The 20,584-nt window shown below is 52.7% G+C and overlaps 1 protein-coding gene across 1 annotated transcript in view; it reads right to left on the bottom strand.

Moving 5' to 3' along the window:
• Positions 1 to 20,584, bottom strand: part of SYMPK (symplekin) — a 36,138-nt gene that overhangs the window by 1,760 nt on the left and 13,794 nt on the right. The window contains 18 exon segments of the mRNA XM_036833682.1: positions 458 to 645; positions 4,337 to 4,438; positions 5,558 to 5,648; positions 6,288 to 6,388; positions 6,723 to 6,831; positions 8,363 to 8,506; positions 8,508 to 8,524; positions 9,534 to 9,681; positions 10,690 to 10,803; positions 11,002 to 11,083; positions 12,138 to 12,373; positions 13,329 to 13,352; positions 13,354 to 13,406; positions 13,409 to 13,463; positions 13,465 to 13,480; positions 14,346 to 14,550; positions 16,017 to 16,167; positions 18,310 to 18,464. Of these exon segments, the coding sequence (XP_036689577.1) occupies positions 458 to 645; positions 4,337 to 4,438; positions 5,558 to 5,648; positions 6,288 to 6,388; positions 6,723 to 6,831; positions 8,363 to 8,506; positions 8,508 to 8,524; positions 9,534 to 9,681; positions 10,690 to 10,803; positions 11,002 to 11,083; positions 12,138 to 12,373; positions 13,329 to 13,352; positions 13,354 to 13,406; positions 13,409 to 13,463; positions 13,465 to 13,480; positions 14,346 to 14,550; positions 16,017 to 16,167; positions 18,310 to 18,464 (1,991 nt within the window).

Genomic DNA, 20,584 nt, shown 5'->3' with positions numbered 1-20,584 from the left:
ATCCAGTCTGAAGGCTTGTGCATGGGGTTTGTTTTTTGTTCATCATGGTATTTCTAAAAACAATTTCTAGCTTCTCCTGAAAAACGGGACCGTCTTTCAGGTCTAGTATGCACCCTGGCTGGGTGCACAATGGTGGGGGGCAAGGGGCGGCCATACCTCTCCTGGGACGTGCACCCACCGGGGCCTTCTGCTTGCTCTACCACCCAACAGCCCTCACTCATCACGTTGCCACCCTATACCTGTCTGACTCAGTGACCCCTAAAGGGTTGTATTGTCTCAGCAGAGGGCAGGGCAAAGGAGCTGGCTGTCTTGGTAGAGCTTATTCTCTGCATCATGGCTCCCTTGGGGTAGGGGCCAAGCAGGCTGGAAAAGCCTGGGGTTCTGCCTCAAGTCTGTCTGTAGCGTGTCCTGCTGCAGTCCCCTGCTTGGGAGACTGGGGTAGTCAGGGGTGGGTTACCTGCTTCATGATGAGGCGGGAAAGGATGTTCATGACGAAGCCCCCCAGGCGGGGGTACATGGTCAGGGACTGGATGACGGTCCTCATGAGCAGCATGGGCAGGGGACTCTGCTCCATCAGCTGCTGCATCACCACGGCCAGCACCTCCGATGTGTACACGTTCCGCTCCGCAAAGCACAGGTTGGTGGCTGCGAGGAGGCGGAGAGTGGGCCTGTCCCCTTTGCCCAGCTGCCCCCTGGGAAGTGGGAGCCCCACCCCTTAGAGAACCTCAGCCCCATTATCTGCCCGTGTGAGGGGAGACCCAGCCCTGACTTCCTGAAGCTCCAGGCAAGACAGAAGACTTGCCCCACCCAGCAGAAGGTCTCCTTCTAAGGGGACACTGTGGCCTGGTCCTTGGAAAGCCTGGGAGCTGGGTCTAAGGGAAAAGACACTTCCATCTCCTAGAAGCCCCACTGGGCAGAGTGGGAAGACTTTGGCCCTCTCTCTTTGGGGACAACCCCCAGAAAGGGTGAGGTGAGAAAGATGTATTGCCAACCCCTGGGGACCTATTCTGGCTTGATTGGTGTAGCATGGCACCTCCACCCCTACTGGAGAAGGAAACAGCTTTAACTTCCATAAGTAATCCCATAGGAGACAGAAGAGATGGTCTCCACCAGCAGCCTGGTCAAGAGATTGCCCACTCTCAACCCAGTGCATAAGGGCTTACGCTGGTGCTCAGTGTTACCAGGTTCAGGATTACGTGGAGGGCACGGTCCACAGAGTAATGAGAGACGGGTGAGAGGAGGAAGTCTGGGCATACGATGAGCTCCCCAGCTCAGCACCCAGTGCCAGGAAGGGCCCAAGGAGGGCTGGTACAACACAAGCACCCACGAAGGCAGGCAGACCAGGGCAGGCCCTGGGGTCTGTTTCCTCAGGAGTGGGTTGTGGTACCCCAAAATCAATGGTGCTCAGATCCACTGTGTTAATGGGGAGACTCCAGGAACTGCCTCTGAACCCCTTCTTCCCCAAACACCACTTGCCATGTGAGTCTGTCAACCAGGAAGTTTTTATTGAGCTAGAAGAGACCCCCAATCCTTGAGAGGCTAATGGAGAACAGGGGTGGATGCCTATAAAGAATGGGGGGTGGGGGGCTCCTATAAGGAAAAAGGGGAGGATGGAGGCATTGCAGGTAGACAGGCAGGGAGGAGGTTGGAGGCGGGGTAGTGAGGATATCTAGGCTGAAGGAGCAGAAGGGAGAGTAGAAGGTGAACAAAGTGCAAGAGGACCTGACCTGTCAGAAACCGAGGCTGTCCCTCCTCCTCCCTTCTAGGTAGTTGCTGGCTTCTGCCTGCTCTGCCTAAAAGCCTCCAAAACCAACCCTCTTCCCTCTCCTCCCCCTCAGCTCCACCCCCAGCCTCCTCCTGGGGCCTCCCACCCACCTTCTAATCCACCCTCCATACAGCAGCCTGAGGGTCTTTCAAAAGCTAAACCTGACCCTGTACCTCCCACAGGCCCTCAAGTGAGCAAGGTCCAAACTTGAATTGTGGCCTATGAGAGACCCTGTGTGGGCGGGGCCTACACGGTTATAGCCTGACCTCATCTCTTGACGAAGCCCCCTCCCACAACCGCCAGATCCAGCCAGGGTGCGCTCTGCAGTTCCAGAACCAGGCCACGCTAGCATCTCTCTTGGCCTCTGCAAACGTTCTTCCTTTCTCTGGGATCATCTTCTCTCTGTTATCTCACCCCTATTCATCCTTCTGTGGGCTCAGCTCAGGTGTCCCCTCCTCCAGGAAGCCCTCCCTAACATCCCATACATGGGAGAGTCAGTGGCCCCTCTGGGCCCCCTGTCCCACTCCTGTTCATTCTAGACTGTTACTCTGGGGATGGCCTGTGAGCCCCGGCAGGGCAAGGCCAGGACTGTCCCCATCCCTGTTGTATCCTCAGCATTGCCCAGCAAAGGACTGAGCAGAAGTGCTCAGTGAGTTTTCTTAATCGCTGGACCAGTCCACTGGACAGGTCCAGTTGTAGAAAAACTCACCAGAGAAAATGGGTGGTTTAAGGGGAGAGTGAATGCCAGGAATGACTGCTTATACTGTTAGGCACTGGGGATTCTACTGGGGCCCAAAACAGGACCAGACCTTGTATCTGGACTTTGGATCTGGACCTTACAGTCAAGTAGGGTTACTAGTGCAACTGAGAAAAGCACTGGTGCCTGAGCAGAGAAGCGTGCTCTGGGAACTGACTGGATTGCATGCTGGGGATGAACAGCCGGTAGGGTGACCAGTTGGAAGGGTTGCCAAGAGCTCAGCAATATAGAGGCTCCGTGTGGGCCTGGGTTTGTAGGAAGAAACACGTGGGGTTCTAAAGGCCAGGCCTTGCTGACATCTCCAGGGCCTGGTCGCGGGCTTCGTGTGTGACCTGTGCTAAAGCCCTTTTTCTCCCTGGGCCTTGGTTCCCATGTATAAGATCAGGGACTAAATCTGGGTCCATGAATGGGCTTTAGTGAGGTGGCAGCGGTGGGTGGGGCCTACACGGTTACCACCGGACCGCATCTCTTGACCAGGTCCCCTCCCCCAAACCACCAGATCCAGCCAGGGTCAGCTCTGCAGTTCCAGAATCATGCCATACTAGCATAATCCGAACCCCTCAAATTGTACACAAATCATGTGAGGGTACCGTCCTTGGGAATGGGCTCGTAACTTTCCAGAGATCATCTAAGGGGCCAGGGCGTGTAAAAAGACGACTCCTGGAGGTCTCAGCTTTGAGACACTTTTCACTTTACTGCTTCCACTAGAGGCCTTAGTTCCTTCTCAGTTGTAGCGTGTGTTTAAAATTTTCATAAGCTCCTCTCTTGACCTAAAACTTTCTGAGAGAATTTGCTGAGGAAGACTAGGAAATAAGTCACTGAAGAAGCTACTTCAGGCTAGACATGAAACTAAGTGGCAAGGAGGGAAAACCCCCTCCCTGCTTTTAAAGGAGAGAGGAGGAAGCGAAGGACAGTTGTCTTCCGAGAAGAGCAGGGGACGGTAAGGGCTTCCACCTCTGGGGGAAAGCATGGCTTCTGGACCAGAAACCTCTTTCAGGGAGGAAGTGGAGGGGAGTGCTGGGGAGAGCTGAGGGAGAGAGATTGTACCACAGGAGGCAGCCCTGGGACCCAGGATGCCATCTGCAGGAGGAACCAGCAGGACCGAGTTTCCAACTCAGATCCACCCAACTTCAGATTCTGTTTTTTTGCACTATACCACTTAGCTTATATGTGGCCCTGAGCAAGTTACTTAACCCTCTCTGGAACTTCCATTTCGTCTACAAAACGGAAGTCAGCATACTTACCAGGTAAAGAGTGGCGCGGATTGGCAGGCAGGCCTGTAAGGTGCTGAGGAAAGCCTGGCTCAGAGTAAAGTGACAGGTAAACAGTGACAGCAGCTATTATGAAACTGCTAATTGTGGTGAGCCCTCCAGGTTGCCACCAACTCCCCTGCCCTGGAGGCACACTCTCCGGTCTCAACTGGAGCCCAGACTAGACTCCTGGTCCAACGACTGCCCTCGTGCACTCTGTCGGCTCTGCCGGCTGTGCATCTGCCCAGCTTGGCCAAGGGCTCTGCTTACTTAGTTCCTCAGGCTGGGTGCTGGGAGGGAGGGGCTCCCCACCCTTCCTGAGGACTACTCTGTGTCAGTGCACAGTGCGTGCATCAGTTCCTTAGGTGGGGGGGAGGGAGAAAGAAGGACAGAAGGGGGGAGGGAGGGAAAGGAACGAGGGTGGTTGTCTGGAGCTCTGAGATGGGGCTGCAGGCGGCACATCTCCGACTTGGCAGATTCCAGCAGGGGCACGTGGGCGACTGGGTTCCTCCCCAGGTCCGAAGTGGCCAGACCACTCAAGGGGGTTTGGGGGGAACGCCTCACCTTTGATGATGGACTTCATGTCACACTTCGAGGAGTCGATGTTGTGTAATGCGATGAGAAGCTCTCCAGGGTTCAGGGGGGACAAGGCTGAGTTCCCTTCACCTGCAGCAGGTGGGAGTAGCGGGGAGGTGGAGGAGACAGTATGGAGGCCTAAGAGACAGGTCCAAGTCCCCCAAATTGGTGGGAGCGGCGAATGAAGACAGGCGCCCTCCGGGATTAGGGGTACAAAGGGCTAGAGTAGCGGAAGAAAGAGACTGAGAACGCAAAAGGAGGGGCCTGAATGAGACAGCAGCTGGAAAGCCATCCTTCACAACCGGAGGGCATCATCAGAGGCCTTCACTGTGCTCTCCTCCTCCCCAGCACTGGGCTCCTACCCTCGTTAGGGCAACATCTAGTGTGATTCGGTTGCTCTCCCCCACACTTGCCCCAGGCTGGGCACCCATGAGGGCAGAGCTAGGACGAGCTCATGCCAGGTGCCCAGCACAGCACAATACTGAGGGAATTGCTAGACAGGACAGGCTGGGGCAGGCAACAGACTTGCAAACAGTGCTTGAAGTGAATGCCACGGCGGAGGAGGCTGGGGGATGACGGCAGTCTTCTGGTGGGGTTTTGAGGGTCCCAGTCACTCTTGTGTGTATGCTTCAAATCACCGATTACATGTGCAACAGACAGCCTCCACCCTCCTTAGCTCCAGCCACTGGGTGAGGGGTGAGGAATCTACCCTATGCCACTTGGTAGTCTTTCTAGGTTGGAGTTTTCTTTCTTTTGACCAGGTCAAACAAAGACCCCTCACCCACAGCTGGAGGGGTTCAGGCAAGAGCTAAGGAAGGGAAGGAGTGGAGCCCATGTTTGAGGAAGAGCAGTTGGTCCTAGAAGGAAGACGCTTATAGGAGGTCAGACCTCAATTCCACAATTTTGTCCCCATTGTGAATGAAACCATCATCAATGTATCACAGGAGGGTGACCTGGGAGCTCTGGGACAGACGTGAGATGTCGCAAGTCTGGGATGGTAGCCCCAGAGAGCACGATGAGCCCCCACCCCTTCCTCTCTAAAAGACGGCATCCCTCCCCCAGCATCCCGCATCTCACCTCCGGGACGCCTTCCTCCTGCCACCTGAGGTGGGGGCTCCTGGGGGAGCTGGGGCACAGGGAGCCACGGGTGAGGGATATGAGGGCCAGGGCTGAGCTGGCCCCTGGTGGGGAGGAAAGCACATCACCTACCGTGCTGGGTGCCCAGCAGGCGGTTGAAGACCTCTTTCACCACTATGGGGTTGAGTTTGATGAGCTTTGGCAGGGCCTGGATCACTTCCTTCTACAAGGGCAAGGCAGGGGAGGCAGGTCAGATATGCCCGCCCACCCCCTCCAGACAAGCCTCCCCACTGCTCACCCTGGGGAGGTGGGGGGCAAGCTCTGGCCTCACCAAGCCCCTTCAGTGCTTTTCTCCTCTCACTTCCTCTGGTCCCTCAAGGCTGAGCTTTCCCAACTCACTGGGCCTGACTCAGCCCCAGCCTCATCAACCCCCATCTGAGGCCCCTGGGCCAGCTCAGTGATTCCTCCTGCAAGTGGAGGAGATGGAGGCTCACCCAAGGTCCCACAGCCTGTTAGGAACAAGACTGAGCATGGGCAGGGGACGCACATCCTCAAGGGGAGGTGCTTCCTACGCTAGGAAGAGTGCTGCTTCTGTGGCTACATTTAGGCCTCAGGACAATCTTGCGTGTATGGGGGGCGGGCGAGGGGGGTGGGGTGGTGGTGGATCACTGTGATACTCACTTGACAGAGGAAGAAACTGAGGCTCAGAGAGGGGAGCGGCTTGCAAAGTTGAGACTGACCCAAACAAGCCCCAGAATGTGTTTACAGGCATCTGACATGGGCACCTGGGTGCCGACCTCCTCCCCGGCCCTGCCCTGCCACGTCCTCGTCAGTGGGGGCATCGAGGCATCCAGCTCCGTACCTTTTCCAGCCCATTGAGCACAGGGATGAGGAAGCGGACATCGGGCAGTCGCTTGTGGTAGAGATCCCGGACCCGCTTCACCAGCTCTGGGGAGGGCGGGACTGCAGGCAGAAGCAGCAGGAGGCACAGGTGTCGGGGGCAGGGGGGGTGAAGGTGAGCTCCGAGGGGGAGGAGAAACGGTGGTGGGTGTGTGGGAGGGCAGGGAAGGGCAACTCCATTTCAGAGCAGAAATCCTTGGCCCCCTTGGTTTCTCAAGTGCATTTAGCAATACACTCTTCCACATGGGGAAACTGAGGCCCAAGGATGGGGAGAGACTCACAAGAGGGCCAAGCATCTGGGGACCCAGCAGCTCTGATCCCCAGGTCCGGGGAAGGGGAAGTGGGGAAGACCTGGGCAATGGAAGAAAAGGATGAAAGGTGGGGTCCCAGGGGGCACCTTTGTCCGTGAGGCTGTGCAGACAACGTGTGACCAGTGTCTCTGCCCCCTTGGGACAGTTTTCCACCAGCAGGAGCAGCTCGGGCGAGTTCATGCCCATTCCTCGGATCTAGATGTAGAGAGAGGGATGACAGGGAAGGCCCGGGGAAGGGGCTAGGCGATGTGAGGACGATGAGGGGCCCAGGGTGAGAGCTCGGGGAGGCCCAGGTGTCGGGGGCAGGGTGGATGCTGGGACTCGGGAGTAAGAAGTGGTGACGGAGAGAGTAGATCTTAAAAGTTCTCATTAGAAAAAAAATCGTTAATTCTGTGAGGTGATGGATGTTAATGAAACTTACTGTAATAATCATTTCACCATATATACATATATCAAATCACTATGTTGTATACCTTAAACTAAGATAATGTTATATGCCAATTATATCTCAGTAAAACAGGGGGAAAAAGAATTGGTGACAGGGTTCACCGAAGTGGGGGGAAGGTGGGGGGAGGGTTGGGCAGAAGCATCTCCGTCTCTTCCACCCAATCTCACACAGACACAGGCTTCCTGCAGCTCCTGAGCCTTCACCCATGCTGCCCTTCTAGGCAGACCGTGCCTTCTCCCTGCCATCTCTGACTTAACCTGAGCTTTAATGCCCAACCTGTCCTTCAGTTCCTTGGTGAAGACTTTTCTGGCTTCTGTAGGCGCCCCTGCCCACCCACCTCTGTGACTGCCAGGGCCCTGGCTTGGCTGCGTGCTCAGATCAGGGCTCGACCTGCTGCTGCTTCTACAGGCTTCCCCTCAACCCACCACAAACGCCAAACACAGGCAGCGGAGGGCCAGGCTTCAAGGGTTCATGCCTTCCTCTGCCCCATAAATCTTCACAATCGCAAGTGGAACTGCCAGTCTTTGCCCTCGAAGAGCTCAGAGTCTGGTGGGCTCACCCTGAGAATGGGGAGAAGAATCTGCTTCTTCCTTACACCGAGCCTATTACCCCCACATTACAGGTAAAGACACTATTCAATCTGGGAGGCGGGTATGTGGGAATTAATGTACCACACTTTCTCCTTTTGTTTATGTTGGAAATTCTCAGTAATAAAATGTCAGGGACAGAGACATGAAAAAGTAGTTTCAAAGCAGCTACAAATCGGAAGGGCAGACATTCTGAATTTTAGGGGCCAGTCTGTAACTGAGATGCTTCTCTTGTGGGTGACCCTGTGGTTCCAAAGAGGAGCAGGAGGGACTTAGGCAATGACAACTAAAGATTCCTGTCAGCAAGGCAGGGGAGGGACAGCTCATAAATGATAACAGTGACACAGATGTTTACATGCATGAGGTCACGGAATCCCTCCAACAAGCTTGGGGGACTGAATTACCTTCCCCACTTTTACCGAAGTGTGCAAGTTTATGCAGTGAGAAAGTGAGACACGGAATGTGAACCTAGGTCCATCCAACTCTAGGCTCTTAACTACGGTGCTACCCTGCTGTCTTCTCAGGAGCAGATGGAAGTGTGGACCACCCGCAAGTGACACAGCTGCTCAGCCTGGGGTGATAACCCTTAGTGCTTAGCACACACAAGGAGAATATACCAGGGGAAGGGCTGGAGTTGGGGATTGAGCCCCACCCATGGGTGGGCAGAGCCTGGTGGGCTCAGGGGCCTCACCGGCTGTTCGATGACCCTCAGCACTGTCCTCTTGATGTCAGCGATGGCCTCAGTATACACGGCTGCCAGCTCGTGGATCAGCTTGTGGTTCTGAGGCAGGAGGGCCAGGTAGAGGTACAAACACTGCTTTACTGTCTCCTCAGTCCCAGGGCGCTGCCACCTCTAATAGGGCAGGGGGTGAAGATCAGGCCGGCCCCACTCCCCTCCCACCCCCAGCATCTGCTCTTCTTGGGGGACAGGCACATAAGGGAGCTGGGCCTGGGAAGCAAACTGTTTGGGCAGGAAGCCAATCATCTGGGGAAATGGGGTGGAACCAGGACTTGCTCCCCTTTCAGAAGTCTCTGCACTAAATTCCCATCTGGTCTCCTCTGACCACCAATCCACAAGGCGGTGAGAGAGATCTTTCCAAGTTCTGACCCTGCCCCTCCACTGCTCAGTGCTCCCACGACTGTCCTATGCCCTCAGGATAAACCCCCAGCTCCTCACCTTGCTCTACCTGCCAGGGTCCCTGTTCAGGGTGGCCTTGCCTCTGGGGTTGTGTGCTCTGGTTACACCCTACTTTTGACAGTCCCCCAGGGCCCCCACTTTGGAGGCCTTTGCACGCGCTGCTCTGATGCCCTAGAACACGGCTGCCCAACTCCTCTTTCTGTACCTCCTCCTCTGGGTCTCACATAGCCAGTACCTCTCCTGGGAAGCCTTCCTGGCACCCAGGCTGCACCAGGGCTCCTGTGCTCCTCGAAGGCCTGCGCTTCCTGCCACAGCCTGAACCTTCCAATTTAATGGTCCCTTCCCCTGGGGCCCGGGTCTCCCTGACTGCAATTCCGGAGGACCCAGAGCTTTGCTGAGGAAATTGGCCTGCGACGATCCTGCCTGGCCTTTCCTGGAGCCCCATCACTGTCTAGCTCTCCTTGTCCTCGGCTTTCAGCCCAGCTGTCCCCTCCTTCAGGATGCTCTCCCTGACCCCTCAGGCTGGGTCAGGCGCCCCCTCTGGGCTTCCACAGACTCCTGGTTTCGCCACCTGAGGCCTGCTCGTTCTGGTTACTACTGTCTGGCTGTCTTCTCTAGCAGGCTGGGCAGGGCTCAGCTTAGATCCAGCTCTGTCCCCAGGACCCAGCCCAGAGCCTGAGACGCAGCGGGTGCTCAATACACCTCTGAAGAACCTGCACCAAACCTGTGTCCTTGTCAGCTCCAAAGAGTACAGATGGAGGGTTGGGGTGGACCAAGAGCTGTAGGTAGTTGAGGGCAAACTTCTCCACATACTCTCGTAGCTGTTCCTTCTCGTACATGCGCTTGATGAATAGCAAGGCCTGGGAACGCACCTGAGGAGAGAGTGGGGGAAGATGGTGGAGGGGAAGACAGTTGTTCTGAGCTTGGCAGCACCAGTGTGAAAAGCCGAAGTCTGAGAGAGGCCAGCCTGGGCTGAGTTACCTGTGCCAAGACTGGTCACCGGCTTGGGAGAGAGGTTTTCTGGCCCCACCTGAGGGCCCTGCACCACCTCACCATCTACCTGCCCAGCCCCATCTCTTATCGTTCTTGCCTTGCTTGCTACACTCCAACCAGAAGGAGTTTTCCTCAGTTCCTCAAAAGTAACAGCGTTCTCCCTGGCTTTGAGACCTGGCACAAAAAGGTTCCCACTGCCTGTATCCTGTTTCACTCAGACATCCCCTGCTGGGAGCCATGAGGACAGGGCCTGGTCTGGGGCACTGCTTTGTCCCCAAAAGCACCACAGGGCTGAGCCAGGGTGTGCAGTGAGGGTCTGCTGAATGAATGGACACAAGACATCACAAAGGAGCTGGCAGGAGGCTGGAGCAGGGATGGACCAAGGGCCCTCTCAATCACACGCTGTTCCCTCCGTCCAGGGCACAGCCGTCTACTCATATTTCAGGTCTTGGCTCACACGACCCCTCCTCCAGAAGCCTTCCTTAGACCACCTCCCTTCCTCAGCCTCCAGGGTTCCGCCACCGCACACACTGCTCCACTCCTGCCACTGAACACACTGTGTGGGTCACAATGGCTCCCCTCCTCGTCAGCGCTCCCCCAGGTCACAGCACACCACCAGGCCTTAAGAGGGGCGCACCAACACGGGTGGAATAAGAGCAAAAATGGGACTGCCTTTCCTGGGAGGCAGTGAGTGTATATATGTGTGTATATTCTAAGCAGCCTCGTACCATCGTAAATGGAAAAACCACCACCACCACCACCAAAAAATTGTTGCAAGAAGGACATTAGGCCCAGAAACTTTCAGGGGAATGTGGAAAAGACTGGGCTGGTTACTTGGGACAGAAGAAGGACTGAGTGTAACCCAGCAAAGGGCGACGGGGGCTCACCTTGTCCTTCTCATGGGAGCTGAGGTCTAGCAGAACATGCAGGTACTGGAACTGGCGGGACGGGCGCTTGAAGATCAGGTCTCGAAGAGTGGACATGCCCAGGTAGGTGCGACTCTGCGGCAGGAAGGAAGGGAACCAGAGCTCAAGGCACCCGCGGTGTGCCTCTGGGTGTCTCCCTTGCTTCAGTCGGATCTGGTCCTAGACAAAAGCTACTGGTCCCTCACAAGACCCCCCGCCACAGGCTGCAACAAGCAGAGCTCCTGCCCGCACCACAGTGTCGGGGATGCAGGGAGATCTGCCGCCCGTCCTCACCTCATCCTCACAGTACTTGCGAATCACCTCCAGGGCACTCTCAGTGATCAGCGGCGCCTCCAGTACAACCTTGGTGAAGATCCTTCCAGAGAGGGAGGGACAGTGAACGGCGCAGACAAGGGGCCCCCTGGCTTCTCCGTCCTGCTGATCGCAGCTCACAGCTGGCAGGGCCCCCCCTCACAGAGAGCTTGCTCAACCCCCTGGGTATAGAGCTTTGGAGGCAACAGAGCAGGGTTCAAATGCTGCCAGGTGGGTGACTTGGGCTAGAGACTGCCTCTCTGAAACTCAGTTTCTCCCCTTGTCAAATGGGATTCCTAGCTTAATACAGCAATGGGAGGGAATGATGGGGGCTGGGAAAGGGTATTGCTATTTTAGACGTGGTGACCACGAAAGGCTGCTTTGAGATGATACTTTAGTCAATGCTGGCAGATGAGAAAGAGCCAGCCATGCAAGTAGGGGGACAGCATTCCAGGTAGAGAGAACAGTAAGTGCCAAGCCCTGAACTCATCATGTTTGAGGAACAGAAGACTGAAGGCCAGTGCGGCTAAAGTTTGGGGGCAGGGAAAAGCAGAGAGGTAAGAAAGGAGGCTAAAGAAGTTGGTGGGGATTGGATTACACAAGGTCTCATAAAACATAGTAAGAAAGTTGCGTTTTATCTCAAGGACAACCGAAGGTTTTTAGTGGGGAATAACAAGACAGTATTTACATTATAAAATGTCACCTGCGCTGCTGTGTGGAGAATGGATAAACTGGAGGTCAAAGACAAGGAGGAAGCCACAGAACTGATTCAGGCAAGAGATGGGGATGGCGAGAAGTCAACCTCCAGAACAAGCCTCTGAAGCAGGCACTGTTATTTATTATATATTATATGAGAAAACGGAGGCCCAGAAGTGAGTGACACAGGTCAGTCAGAGAGCAAGCAGCAGAGCTGGGAAACAAGCCCAGGGCGCGTGACCCAGAGCCTACAGTGAGGTGACATCGTCTGCGCGTGGGGAGAGAAGGGGGACTTGGGATGGGCACATGGAGGACTGACTCGGGTGGCAATGAAGACAGAGGTGGTCAGAAACTAGAAAGAAAAGGCAGGACACAGGTGGGGGGACTCTTGGAGACAGGAGGGTGCAGGCCATCCCCCTCACCCATCCTTCTGGTCTGGCTTCTCCTGAATGCCGGAGAGCAGGCGGATGAGGCAGTCCTCATACTTGTCCAGGGTGCCCGCGGCACCAGCTGCTAGGTAGGCGTTGTACTCCTGGTAGAGCCAGGCAAAGGCCAGGTCCAGGCGGGCCCGCACGTCTTCCAGGATGAAGGACAGGACCTCGGCCTTCAGGCCCGAGTCGAACTGAGTCACCAGGCTGGCCAGGATCTTTATGCGCACCTGACACGAGCAAGGGTCTGTGTTGGCGTGGGAGTGGGCAATCCTAGGCACCGCACGATGGTGCCCTGCAACTACTCCTGCCCAGCCTCAGGGACCCCCAGCACAGACCCAGTGTTAAGCGGGGAAGGAAAGCTGAAGAACCTTATTCTCGGTAGGTCTCATTTGTGTGGAAGAAAAAAAATGAAAAGGGAGAAAAAAATTAATCATCACGGAATAAAACGAGGAGTAATAGCTAAAATTTCTAAAAGTAATATCTAAATTATAAATATATGAAATTACAAATATCTAAAATATATCTAAATATCTAAAATGTATCTAAAATATAAATATCTAAATTTCTAGGGGTAATATCTACATACTTAGGTACACAGAAAAAGATCCTGACGGATTCCCTTCATTTGTACATCGGTCGCCTCTGTGGAGGGGATGGCATGCAGTGGGGGCCAAAGGAGACTTACAGGCCCTCTGTGGCCTGGAAATATTTTTTAACAGAGAGAATACGTTCATATACTATTTGGGTAATTAAAAATAAACTTCAAAAAAATAGGGAAAAAGTCGCTTGACTGAGGTTACAATCCCAGGAAGTGGCAGAATCAGGATTTAAAGCAGGTGTGTGAGTGTTTCTGAAGCTAAAGAACAAGAATACTGTTAACCACAAGGAAGAAAGAGCATCATGGCAGCCCGCACTCGCAGGGCTCTTCCTCGCAGCCGCCCTGTGCTGAGTGCGAGCGCGTGCGTGTCCACAACATTTTCTTCCTCCTGTCACCTGTGTGGAGCTGCCATCTCTTCGTTTTATGGGACAACAGAGTAAGGTTTGGAGGAGTGGCCAGTGAACGGCAGAGGTGGAATCTGGAGCCAGGGGGGTTGACCCCGGGGCCTGTCTCTCTGCTGGGATGTGAGGCAGACTCTTGGGAAGCGGGACTGCAAGGACGGGCTGGGGGGTACAGAGGCACACCTGGGCTGCCCCGCTGCAGGCCACGGGCCTTCTCAGCCCGCAGGATCCGCTTCACAGCGCCCAGCTTCATGGCCTCACCTGGGCGTCGGTCAGGGGCTTCAGCACATCACTCAGACGGAAGATTTTCTTGCGCCCAGCCAGCGCCTGCCAGCCTACATGGGAGAGTTAGGGACAGGACACGGGTGACTCGGAACATCCTTTCTGGAGCCCAGGCCCACCCCAGGCCATACATACAGAGACACCCCCCACACTGTCTCTCCAACTCCCCTGTGACTCTGAGGCAAGGCAGGGCGCAGGGTAATGGGAAGGAAGAGGACGCTATTTTGGTTTTGTAAACAGTATCTCAGAGAAGGCCTCTATAAGGAGCAAGCAACGTGTGACTGGAGATCTGAATGAAACGAGTGAATAAGATCCACAAATATCTGGAGGATGAGCTTTCCAGGCAGAGGGAACAGGAGGTGCAAAGGCCTTCAAGTGGGAATCTGCTTGGCTGTTCAAGAAACACCAAGAGGCTGGTGTGACTGGAGGAGGCAGGAAGGGGAATGGAGAGCTTGGAGGGGCAGCAGATCAGGCAGGGCCTTGTGAGCAAGCCTTGCTTGGGGACAGGGCAGGGACTGGCAGCATTCTGTGGTCTCTAAGGCAGGTAATGATGAGGACGACGATGGCAACAACCAGCAGCACCTCCTATGCGCTAGGAATCACGCTCAGTGCTTTTACATCATGATCACTGCCCACCCCAAGCGTTATCTGATTTAATCATCTAACCATCATTGTGAACTCATTTAATTCTCCCTCATCCTTAGAGAGAGATACTATCATTCCATCCCAATTTTAGATATAAGTAAGGGGTGTTTTTTCTAAAAAAAAACAACAGCTAAGCCTTAGTGGTTAGGGCATTGACGCCGGAATCAGACAGACCCTCGTCCAGACCGATCTCTGTTTATCTGTCTTTGTCTGTCACACACACACCAAGAACCAGGCCTCTAGTCCTGCACCAGCACCTGCAAGGGGACTCACCGGGGCTGCGTGACGGGGATGATGGGCTCTGGCCTCCTCTTGGCCTGGGGCGCTTCCTCCTCCAGAGTGGACATGGAGCTCAGGGAGCCCACTACCGAGATGGCCTGACCCTGAGCTGACAGGCGCCGCTTGATCAGGACACTCTCCGGCTTCACCACCTTCTCCTCCTTGGGCTCCTCCTTGCACTGTTTGGTCTGCTCTACGCCTGAGGGGGAGGCAGCAAATGGGCTCTTGGCACGTCAGACTCACCCGCTCCCACCCAAGGACCTCCTGTGAGACAGGCTCTACTCTACTCTAAGCCTTGTACACACAAAACTCATTTAAATCTGCAAAATGCCTTTCTGGAGCAGGTACCTTTTTCATCCCCATTTTGCAATACAACAACGGAGACTCAAACTAGAAATGCCCACTCACTGCCGGTGGGAGTAGTAAATGGTATTGCCACTTTGGAAAGCTGATGGGCAGTTTCGAATAGCACTGAACATACCCAAACTCACGACTCAACAATTCCATTCCTTGGTATCAACTCAAGATAAATGAGGGCACATGTGCATCAGAACACCTGTACACAAATGTTCGCAGCAGCTTTATTCACAATGGACAAAAACTGTAAACAATCCACAGGTCCATCAACAGAGGAGTGTGGATAAACAAACGGTGGCCTATTCACATAATGGAAGACTACTGAGCAATAAAAAGTAAACTCTTGGTTCACACAGCAACATGGATGAACCTCAAAAACTTATGCTGATGGGACTTCGCTGGTGGTGCAGTGGTTAAGAATCTGCCTGCAAAAAAAAAAAAAAAAAAAAAAGAATCCGCCTGCCAATGCAGGGGACACGGGTTCGATCCCTCGTCTGGGAAGATCCTACATGCCGTGGAGCAACTAAGCCAGTGCGCCACAACTACTGAGCCTGCGCTCTAGAGCCCGCGAGCCACAACTACTGAAGCCTGCGTGCCACAACTACTGAAGCCCGTGAGCCTAGAGCCCGTGCTCTGTAACAAGAGAAGCCACCGCACAGCAACAAAGACCCAACACAGCCATAAATAAATAAATAAATACATTTATAAACAAAACAAAACCTTATGCTGAGCAAAATAAGCCAGACTCTATGATTCCATTTATAAGAAGTTCAAAACTAGAAAAAACTAATCTGTGGAGACAGAAGTCAGAACAGTGGTTGTCTCTGGACAGGGGATACTTTGAGTGTCGACTGGAAAGGAGCAAGAAAGAATTTTACAGAGTGCTGGTAACAGTCCTTCTCCATCTGGGTGGCAGCTACACTGGTGTGTTCACTTTGTGAAAATTCACTAAGGTGTACACTTAAGAGCTGTGTGTTTCACTGTACATAATTTATACCTCAATAGTACTGTTAGAATGGGAAACCACCTGGCACTCAGAGAGGTTAAGTAACTTGACCAAAGACACACAGCTATTAAGTGGCTGAGGTAGTCTAGTTCAACTCAGACCTCAAACTCAGGTCTGCTGGATTTCAAAGCCCAGGGCCTGAAACTATAGAGTAGTCACTGTATCTATGGGACCTGTAACTATTTACACCTAAGATCGCATGATTTTCCATTTGCAGCATTACAAGAGGTGCTCTTCACTAAGGAGGACCCAGTGGCCATAGTGCCAACCCCTAGCCCTGGTCAGCTCCATGTGACACTCACCTGGCCCCAGTCCTGCGGCCGTCATCTGTGTGGCCATGAGCCGAGCCAGGTGCTTGATCTGGGCTTCAGTGCCTGCTGACTCCACTGGGGTGTAGATGGCTTGGAAGGAGGCGGGCATGGCCTCGGGCAGGTACACCATACTGATGAGGACCTGCGAGATGCCCAGGAAAAGGAGTCTTCCCTTACTTATTGACTCAACAAACATTCGTTCCACACCCAGGCCAACGCTAGCGAAATGGCAGTGACTAGGACAGACCTGGGCCTGCTCTCATGGAGCACAGATTCTTGCGCAAGTCAGAGAGAAAACGAGTACTGATGCAGTGTGGCGTATGAGAGAAGAAGTAAAGGTGCACGGGACACAGTAAAGGGTGCCAGGGATGGCTTTGGCTCCCCGGGGCAGTGGCACATAGGCTGAGAACTGAGAGAAGGGCCAGAATCAGATTGACACAGAATGAAGTCTTGCAAGCGAGGGGTTGGGGGGTAATATATTCCAAGTATAGGAAGGCTAAGAGGCAGCAGAGCTGGTACCCTGCCCCGTGAGTGGAAGAAGGTTCAGTGACACAGTATAATATGAACCAGAAATTGACTTAAAAAAAAAAAAATCAGTATCCTAATAGAGCACATCCATGTCTGTCAGGAATTGGTAACAAAAGATAATCTCAAACTCCCTACAGGCTTGGAAGTTTAAATGCATGCTCTTAAATGATAAAATAATAGAACAGAAAGATAATGAAATAACTACAAATCAAAATGTGTAATATGCAGCTACAACGGTACTTAGATGGAAAATCAGATCCTTAAATGCTTACACTGGAAAAGAAAACTGAAAACTAATAAGCTAAGCATTTAACCTTGGGGAAAAACATTCACAGAAAGTAACATGAAAGAAATAAAGACAGCAGAAATAAAACAGAAAAGGTTACAAAAGATTATCAACAAAACTTAACAGCCAGTCCTTTGAAATGACTGAAACCAACCAAATCTACAGCAAGAATAAACAAAAAAAGAGGAAGGACACAGTATTAGGGACAAAAAAGTGGCACATTACTACAGAGACAGCAGGTATTATAAAAATAAAAGAATCTATGAACAACTTCATGCTGATAATTTGAAAAAGACAATTTCCCGGAGTGTGACAGGGATAGATAAGGTACAACAAGTTAATGGAAGCCAGATCAGACAGGGTCTAAGGCAAGCTGAATTTAAGTTTTATCTGGAAGGAAACAAAGACCCCTGGCAGGGATCTGAGCAGGGGAGCATCATGACTTGTACTTTACAAAGATGCCTCTGCCTGCCACAGGGAGAGTGGAAGGCAGAGCCAGGGAACAAGCAGGTAGTTCTCTGTGTGAAAAGGGCGGGGCCTGGACAGGGCATGGGCCATGGGGAATGGAGAAGAGGGCAAGGACTCAGGCTGAGGGGGAGGTAAAGAGTTTAACTCCCAAGTTTGTGGCGTGGGGACGAGAGGCATGTGTGCCAAGAACACAGGAGGAGCCACGGGCCTGTAGAAGAGTCGGGGGAGAAATTTCACAAGTTTAGTTTTGAAATGTTAAGTCTGAGGTGCCTGTGAAACACCCAAGGAGAGAAAGATGCAGGAGGTGGCCGCATATCCAGGCCCGGAGCTCACCAAAGAGATCTGAGCTGGAGAGAAAACTCCTCGCCACCCCAATCACCCAACAGCTAAGCCCCTTGGAGGCTCTAGGCAGAGAGAAGGGAAAGCTGATGGTGACTGCTGTTGAGCATGGGAAGAGGTATTTATTCTCCATGAGCACCCAACAGAAAGGTCTTGGTGCTGCTACAGCCGGAGGACTGATGTGAGACACCCCACCACTCCAGCTCCCCTCATCAACTCAAACCAGTGGTTCTTTCACTTTGAAGCAGGTCATCTTTGAAAATCCAAAGAAAACACTGGTCATCCCACCCCACCGATGCCAATCCTACACCACTTAGCAAACAAGTCATGGGGTTCACTCTACAGTTAAGAGACCCTCCCTGCAAAGGAGAGGACAGAGTGCGAATGCGTGGGTGTAGATGGAGACTCAGAAAACCCAAAGGGGGATTATGGTGGGGGGGGCAGTGACAAGTAACCTCCTGAAGGAGTAAAGATCATGCAAGAAGAGGTCCATCCAAAGTGAGGAAGGCCCACTGGACCGCACCCTCCCAACACTGAAAACAGAAAAGTGCTTCAGGTCTGATGTCATCTGGAAAAGGTGGGCAGTGTGGAGCGGAGGGGCAGAGAAAAGACTAGAGACCCTTCCTCCCTGCCTGGTGGGAAATGGCCCCCACCCATCCTCACCAGATTGGCCACATTGTCAGGTGTCAGCAGAGGCTGTAGGAACTCGGCTGTGATATCTGTGTCTGACTGGCCTGAGATCTGGGCTGAGGCCTTCGAGGTCGCTGAGGGGCCTGGCTCCAAGTCCTTGTCCTCGTCGTCTTCCCCCAGGTTGGGCTCTGGGATACAGAAGGAGACAAGATGATGGCTCTAGAGAGGGCAGCAGCCCTCCCCTCCTCCCAGGCACCCCCAGTGGTCCCAGCCCCCAGGCAGCCTCAGCAAATAGGAACAGTGCAGCAGATGAAGACCTTTGTGCCATATGACCCTGGGGAACTACCTGCCTCTCTCTAGACCTCAGTTCTCTTCATCTGGGAAATGGGAATAAGCCACACCAGCCTGGCTGATCACACTAAGCTCCACAAGACAAAAAGGTTAAGTAGTAAGTTCACAGAGCTTTATTGTTTAAAAACACCTACGTTTGAAACAGTGCTCAACCTCACCAGGAATCAGGAAAATGTAAAAACATCCTAATAAGACAGCGAATTTGCCTATATGATTGACAAAAAATAAAAAGGTTAGTAGTGGGCTTCCCTGGTGGCGCAGTGGTTGAGAATCTGCCTGCCAATGCAGGGCACACGGGTTCAAGCCCTGGTCTGGGAAGACCCCACATGCCGCGGAGCGACTGGGCCCGTGAGCCACAATTACTGAGCCTGCGCGTCTGGAGCCTGTGCTCCGCAACAAGAGAGGCCGCGATAGTGAGAGGCCCGTGCACCGCGATGAAGAGTGGCCCCCGCTTGCCGCAACTAGAGAAAGCCCTCACACAGAAACAAAGACCCAACACAACCAAAAATAAATAAACTAATTAACTTAAAATAATAATAAAAAAAAAGGTTAGTAGTGACAGTTGTTAATAGGGGTGTGAACTGCAGAAATGTAAACTGGTATTGCCTTTTGGAAGGGCAGTTTGATAGCAGGTCAATATTTTAAATGTGCACACCTCTTCAACACAGGATTTCCACTTTTAAATATCTACCCTAAAAACTTACAGGGGCTTCCCTGGTGGCGCAGTGGTTGAGAATCTGCCTGCCAATGCAGGGGATACGGGTTCGAGCCCTGGTCTGGGAAGACCCCACATGCCGCGGAGCGACTGGGCCCGTGAGCCACAATTACTGAGCCTGCGCGTCTGGAGCCCGTGCTCCACAACAAGAGAGGCCGCGATAGTGAGTAGCCCCCGCTTGCCGCAACTAGAGAAAGCCCTCGCACAGAAACGAAGACCCAACACAGCCATAAATAAATAAATATACCTTAAAAAAAAAAAAACTTACAGATATAGCTAAGGTAAGATGTACAGAGAATTCACTGCAACACTGACTGTACAGAGATATGGCACACAACTTCTATCAATAACAGGCTGGGTGACTACAAGCACAGCGGTTCTAGCTCAAGGGAAAAAACTAATTAACGTGAACCTTAGAGAAAAGGCTTTGTGTGCAAAGACGTTCCTCAAAGCTGTATTTATAAGAGTGGAAAAGCTAGAATGTTCAATAATGATTTAAGTAGATTAAGGCAAAAATATGATGAAATGTTATGCAGTCTCTTCAAGTTTGTAACACGTGTAACAAAGAACTGATACCCTGCATTAACCAAGGGCACATACAATTCAGTTACAAAAGGCTGACCAACACAATAGAACGGGCACTTCACAGAAATTAAAGTAGCTAATAAATGTAAAACAACATGCAGCCTGACTCCAACACATGCAAAAAAGCAAGCTGAGACCTAGGATACCATTTATACCCAGAGAGTTTACAAATGTCCAGGGCTGGTAAGAATGGGGTAACTGGCACTCGCACACTGCTGGGGTTGTATACGCTGGTGCGATTTTTTGGAAAACTGCTATCAAGAATTTAGGGACTTCCCTGGCAGGCCAGTGGTTAGGACTCTGAGCTTCCACCGCAGGGGACATGGGTTCGATCCCTGGTCGGGCAATTGGGATCCCGCATGCCTCACAGTGCGGCCAAAAAAAAAGAATTTAAATGCACCCAGCAGTAATGGAGATATCCATGGCTCAGATCTTGGTTTCTGAAACATTCCCTACTTAAAAGAAACCAGAAAAAAAAAAAAAAAAAGAAGGAAAGAAACCAGGGCTCCTTAGAGAAATGGCTGGTTGAAGGCTGGGGTAAGGAAAGTACACGATGAGTCTACAACACCTTGTTATGCCAGAAAATAAGAAATGCTCAAAAAAACTTACAGGACACATTAAAGGGACATAGGAGCCAACTCAAAGGTTCCTGCTACT

This window comes from Balaenoptera musculus, chromosome 19 (assembly GCF_009873245.2).
Source record: "Balaenoptera musculus isolate JJ_BM4_2016_0621 chromosome 19, mBalMus1.pri.v3, whole genome shotgun sequence".
NCBI classification, from domain to species: Eukaryota; Metazoa; Chordata; class Mammalia; order Artiodactyla; family Balaenopteridae; genus Balaenoptera; species Balaenoptera musculus.
This window is presented reverse-complemented; position numbering and strand designations above follow the sequence as displayed.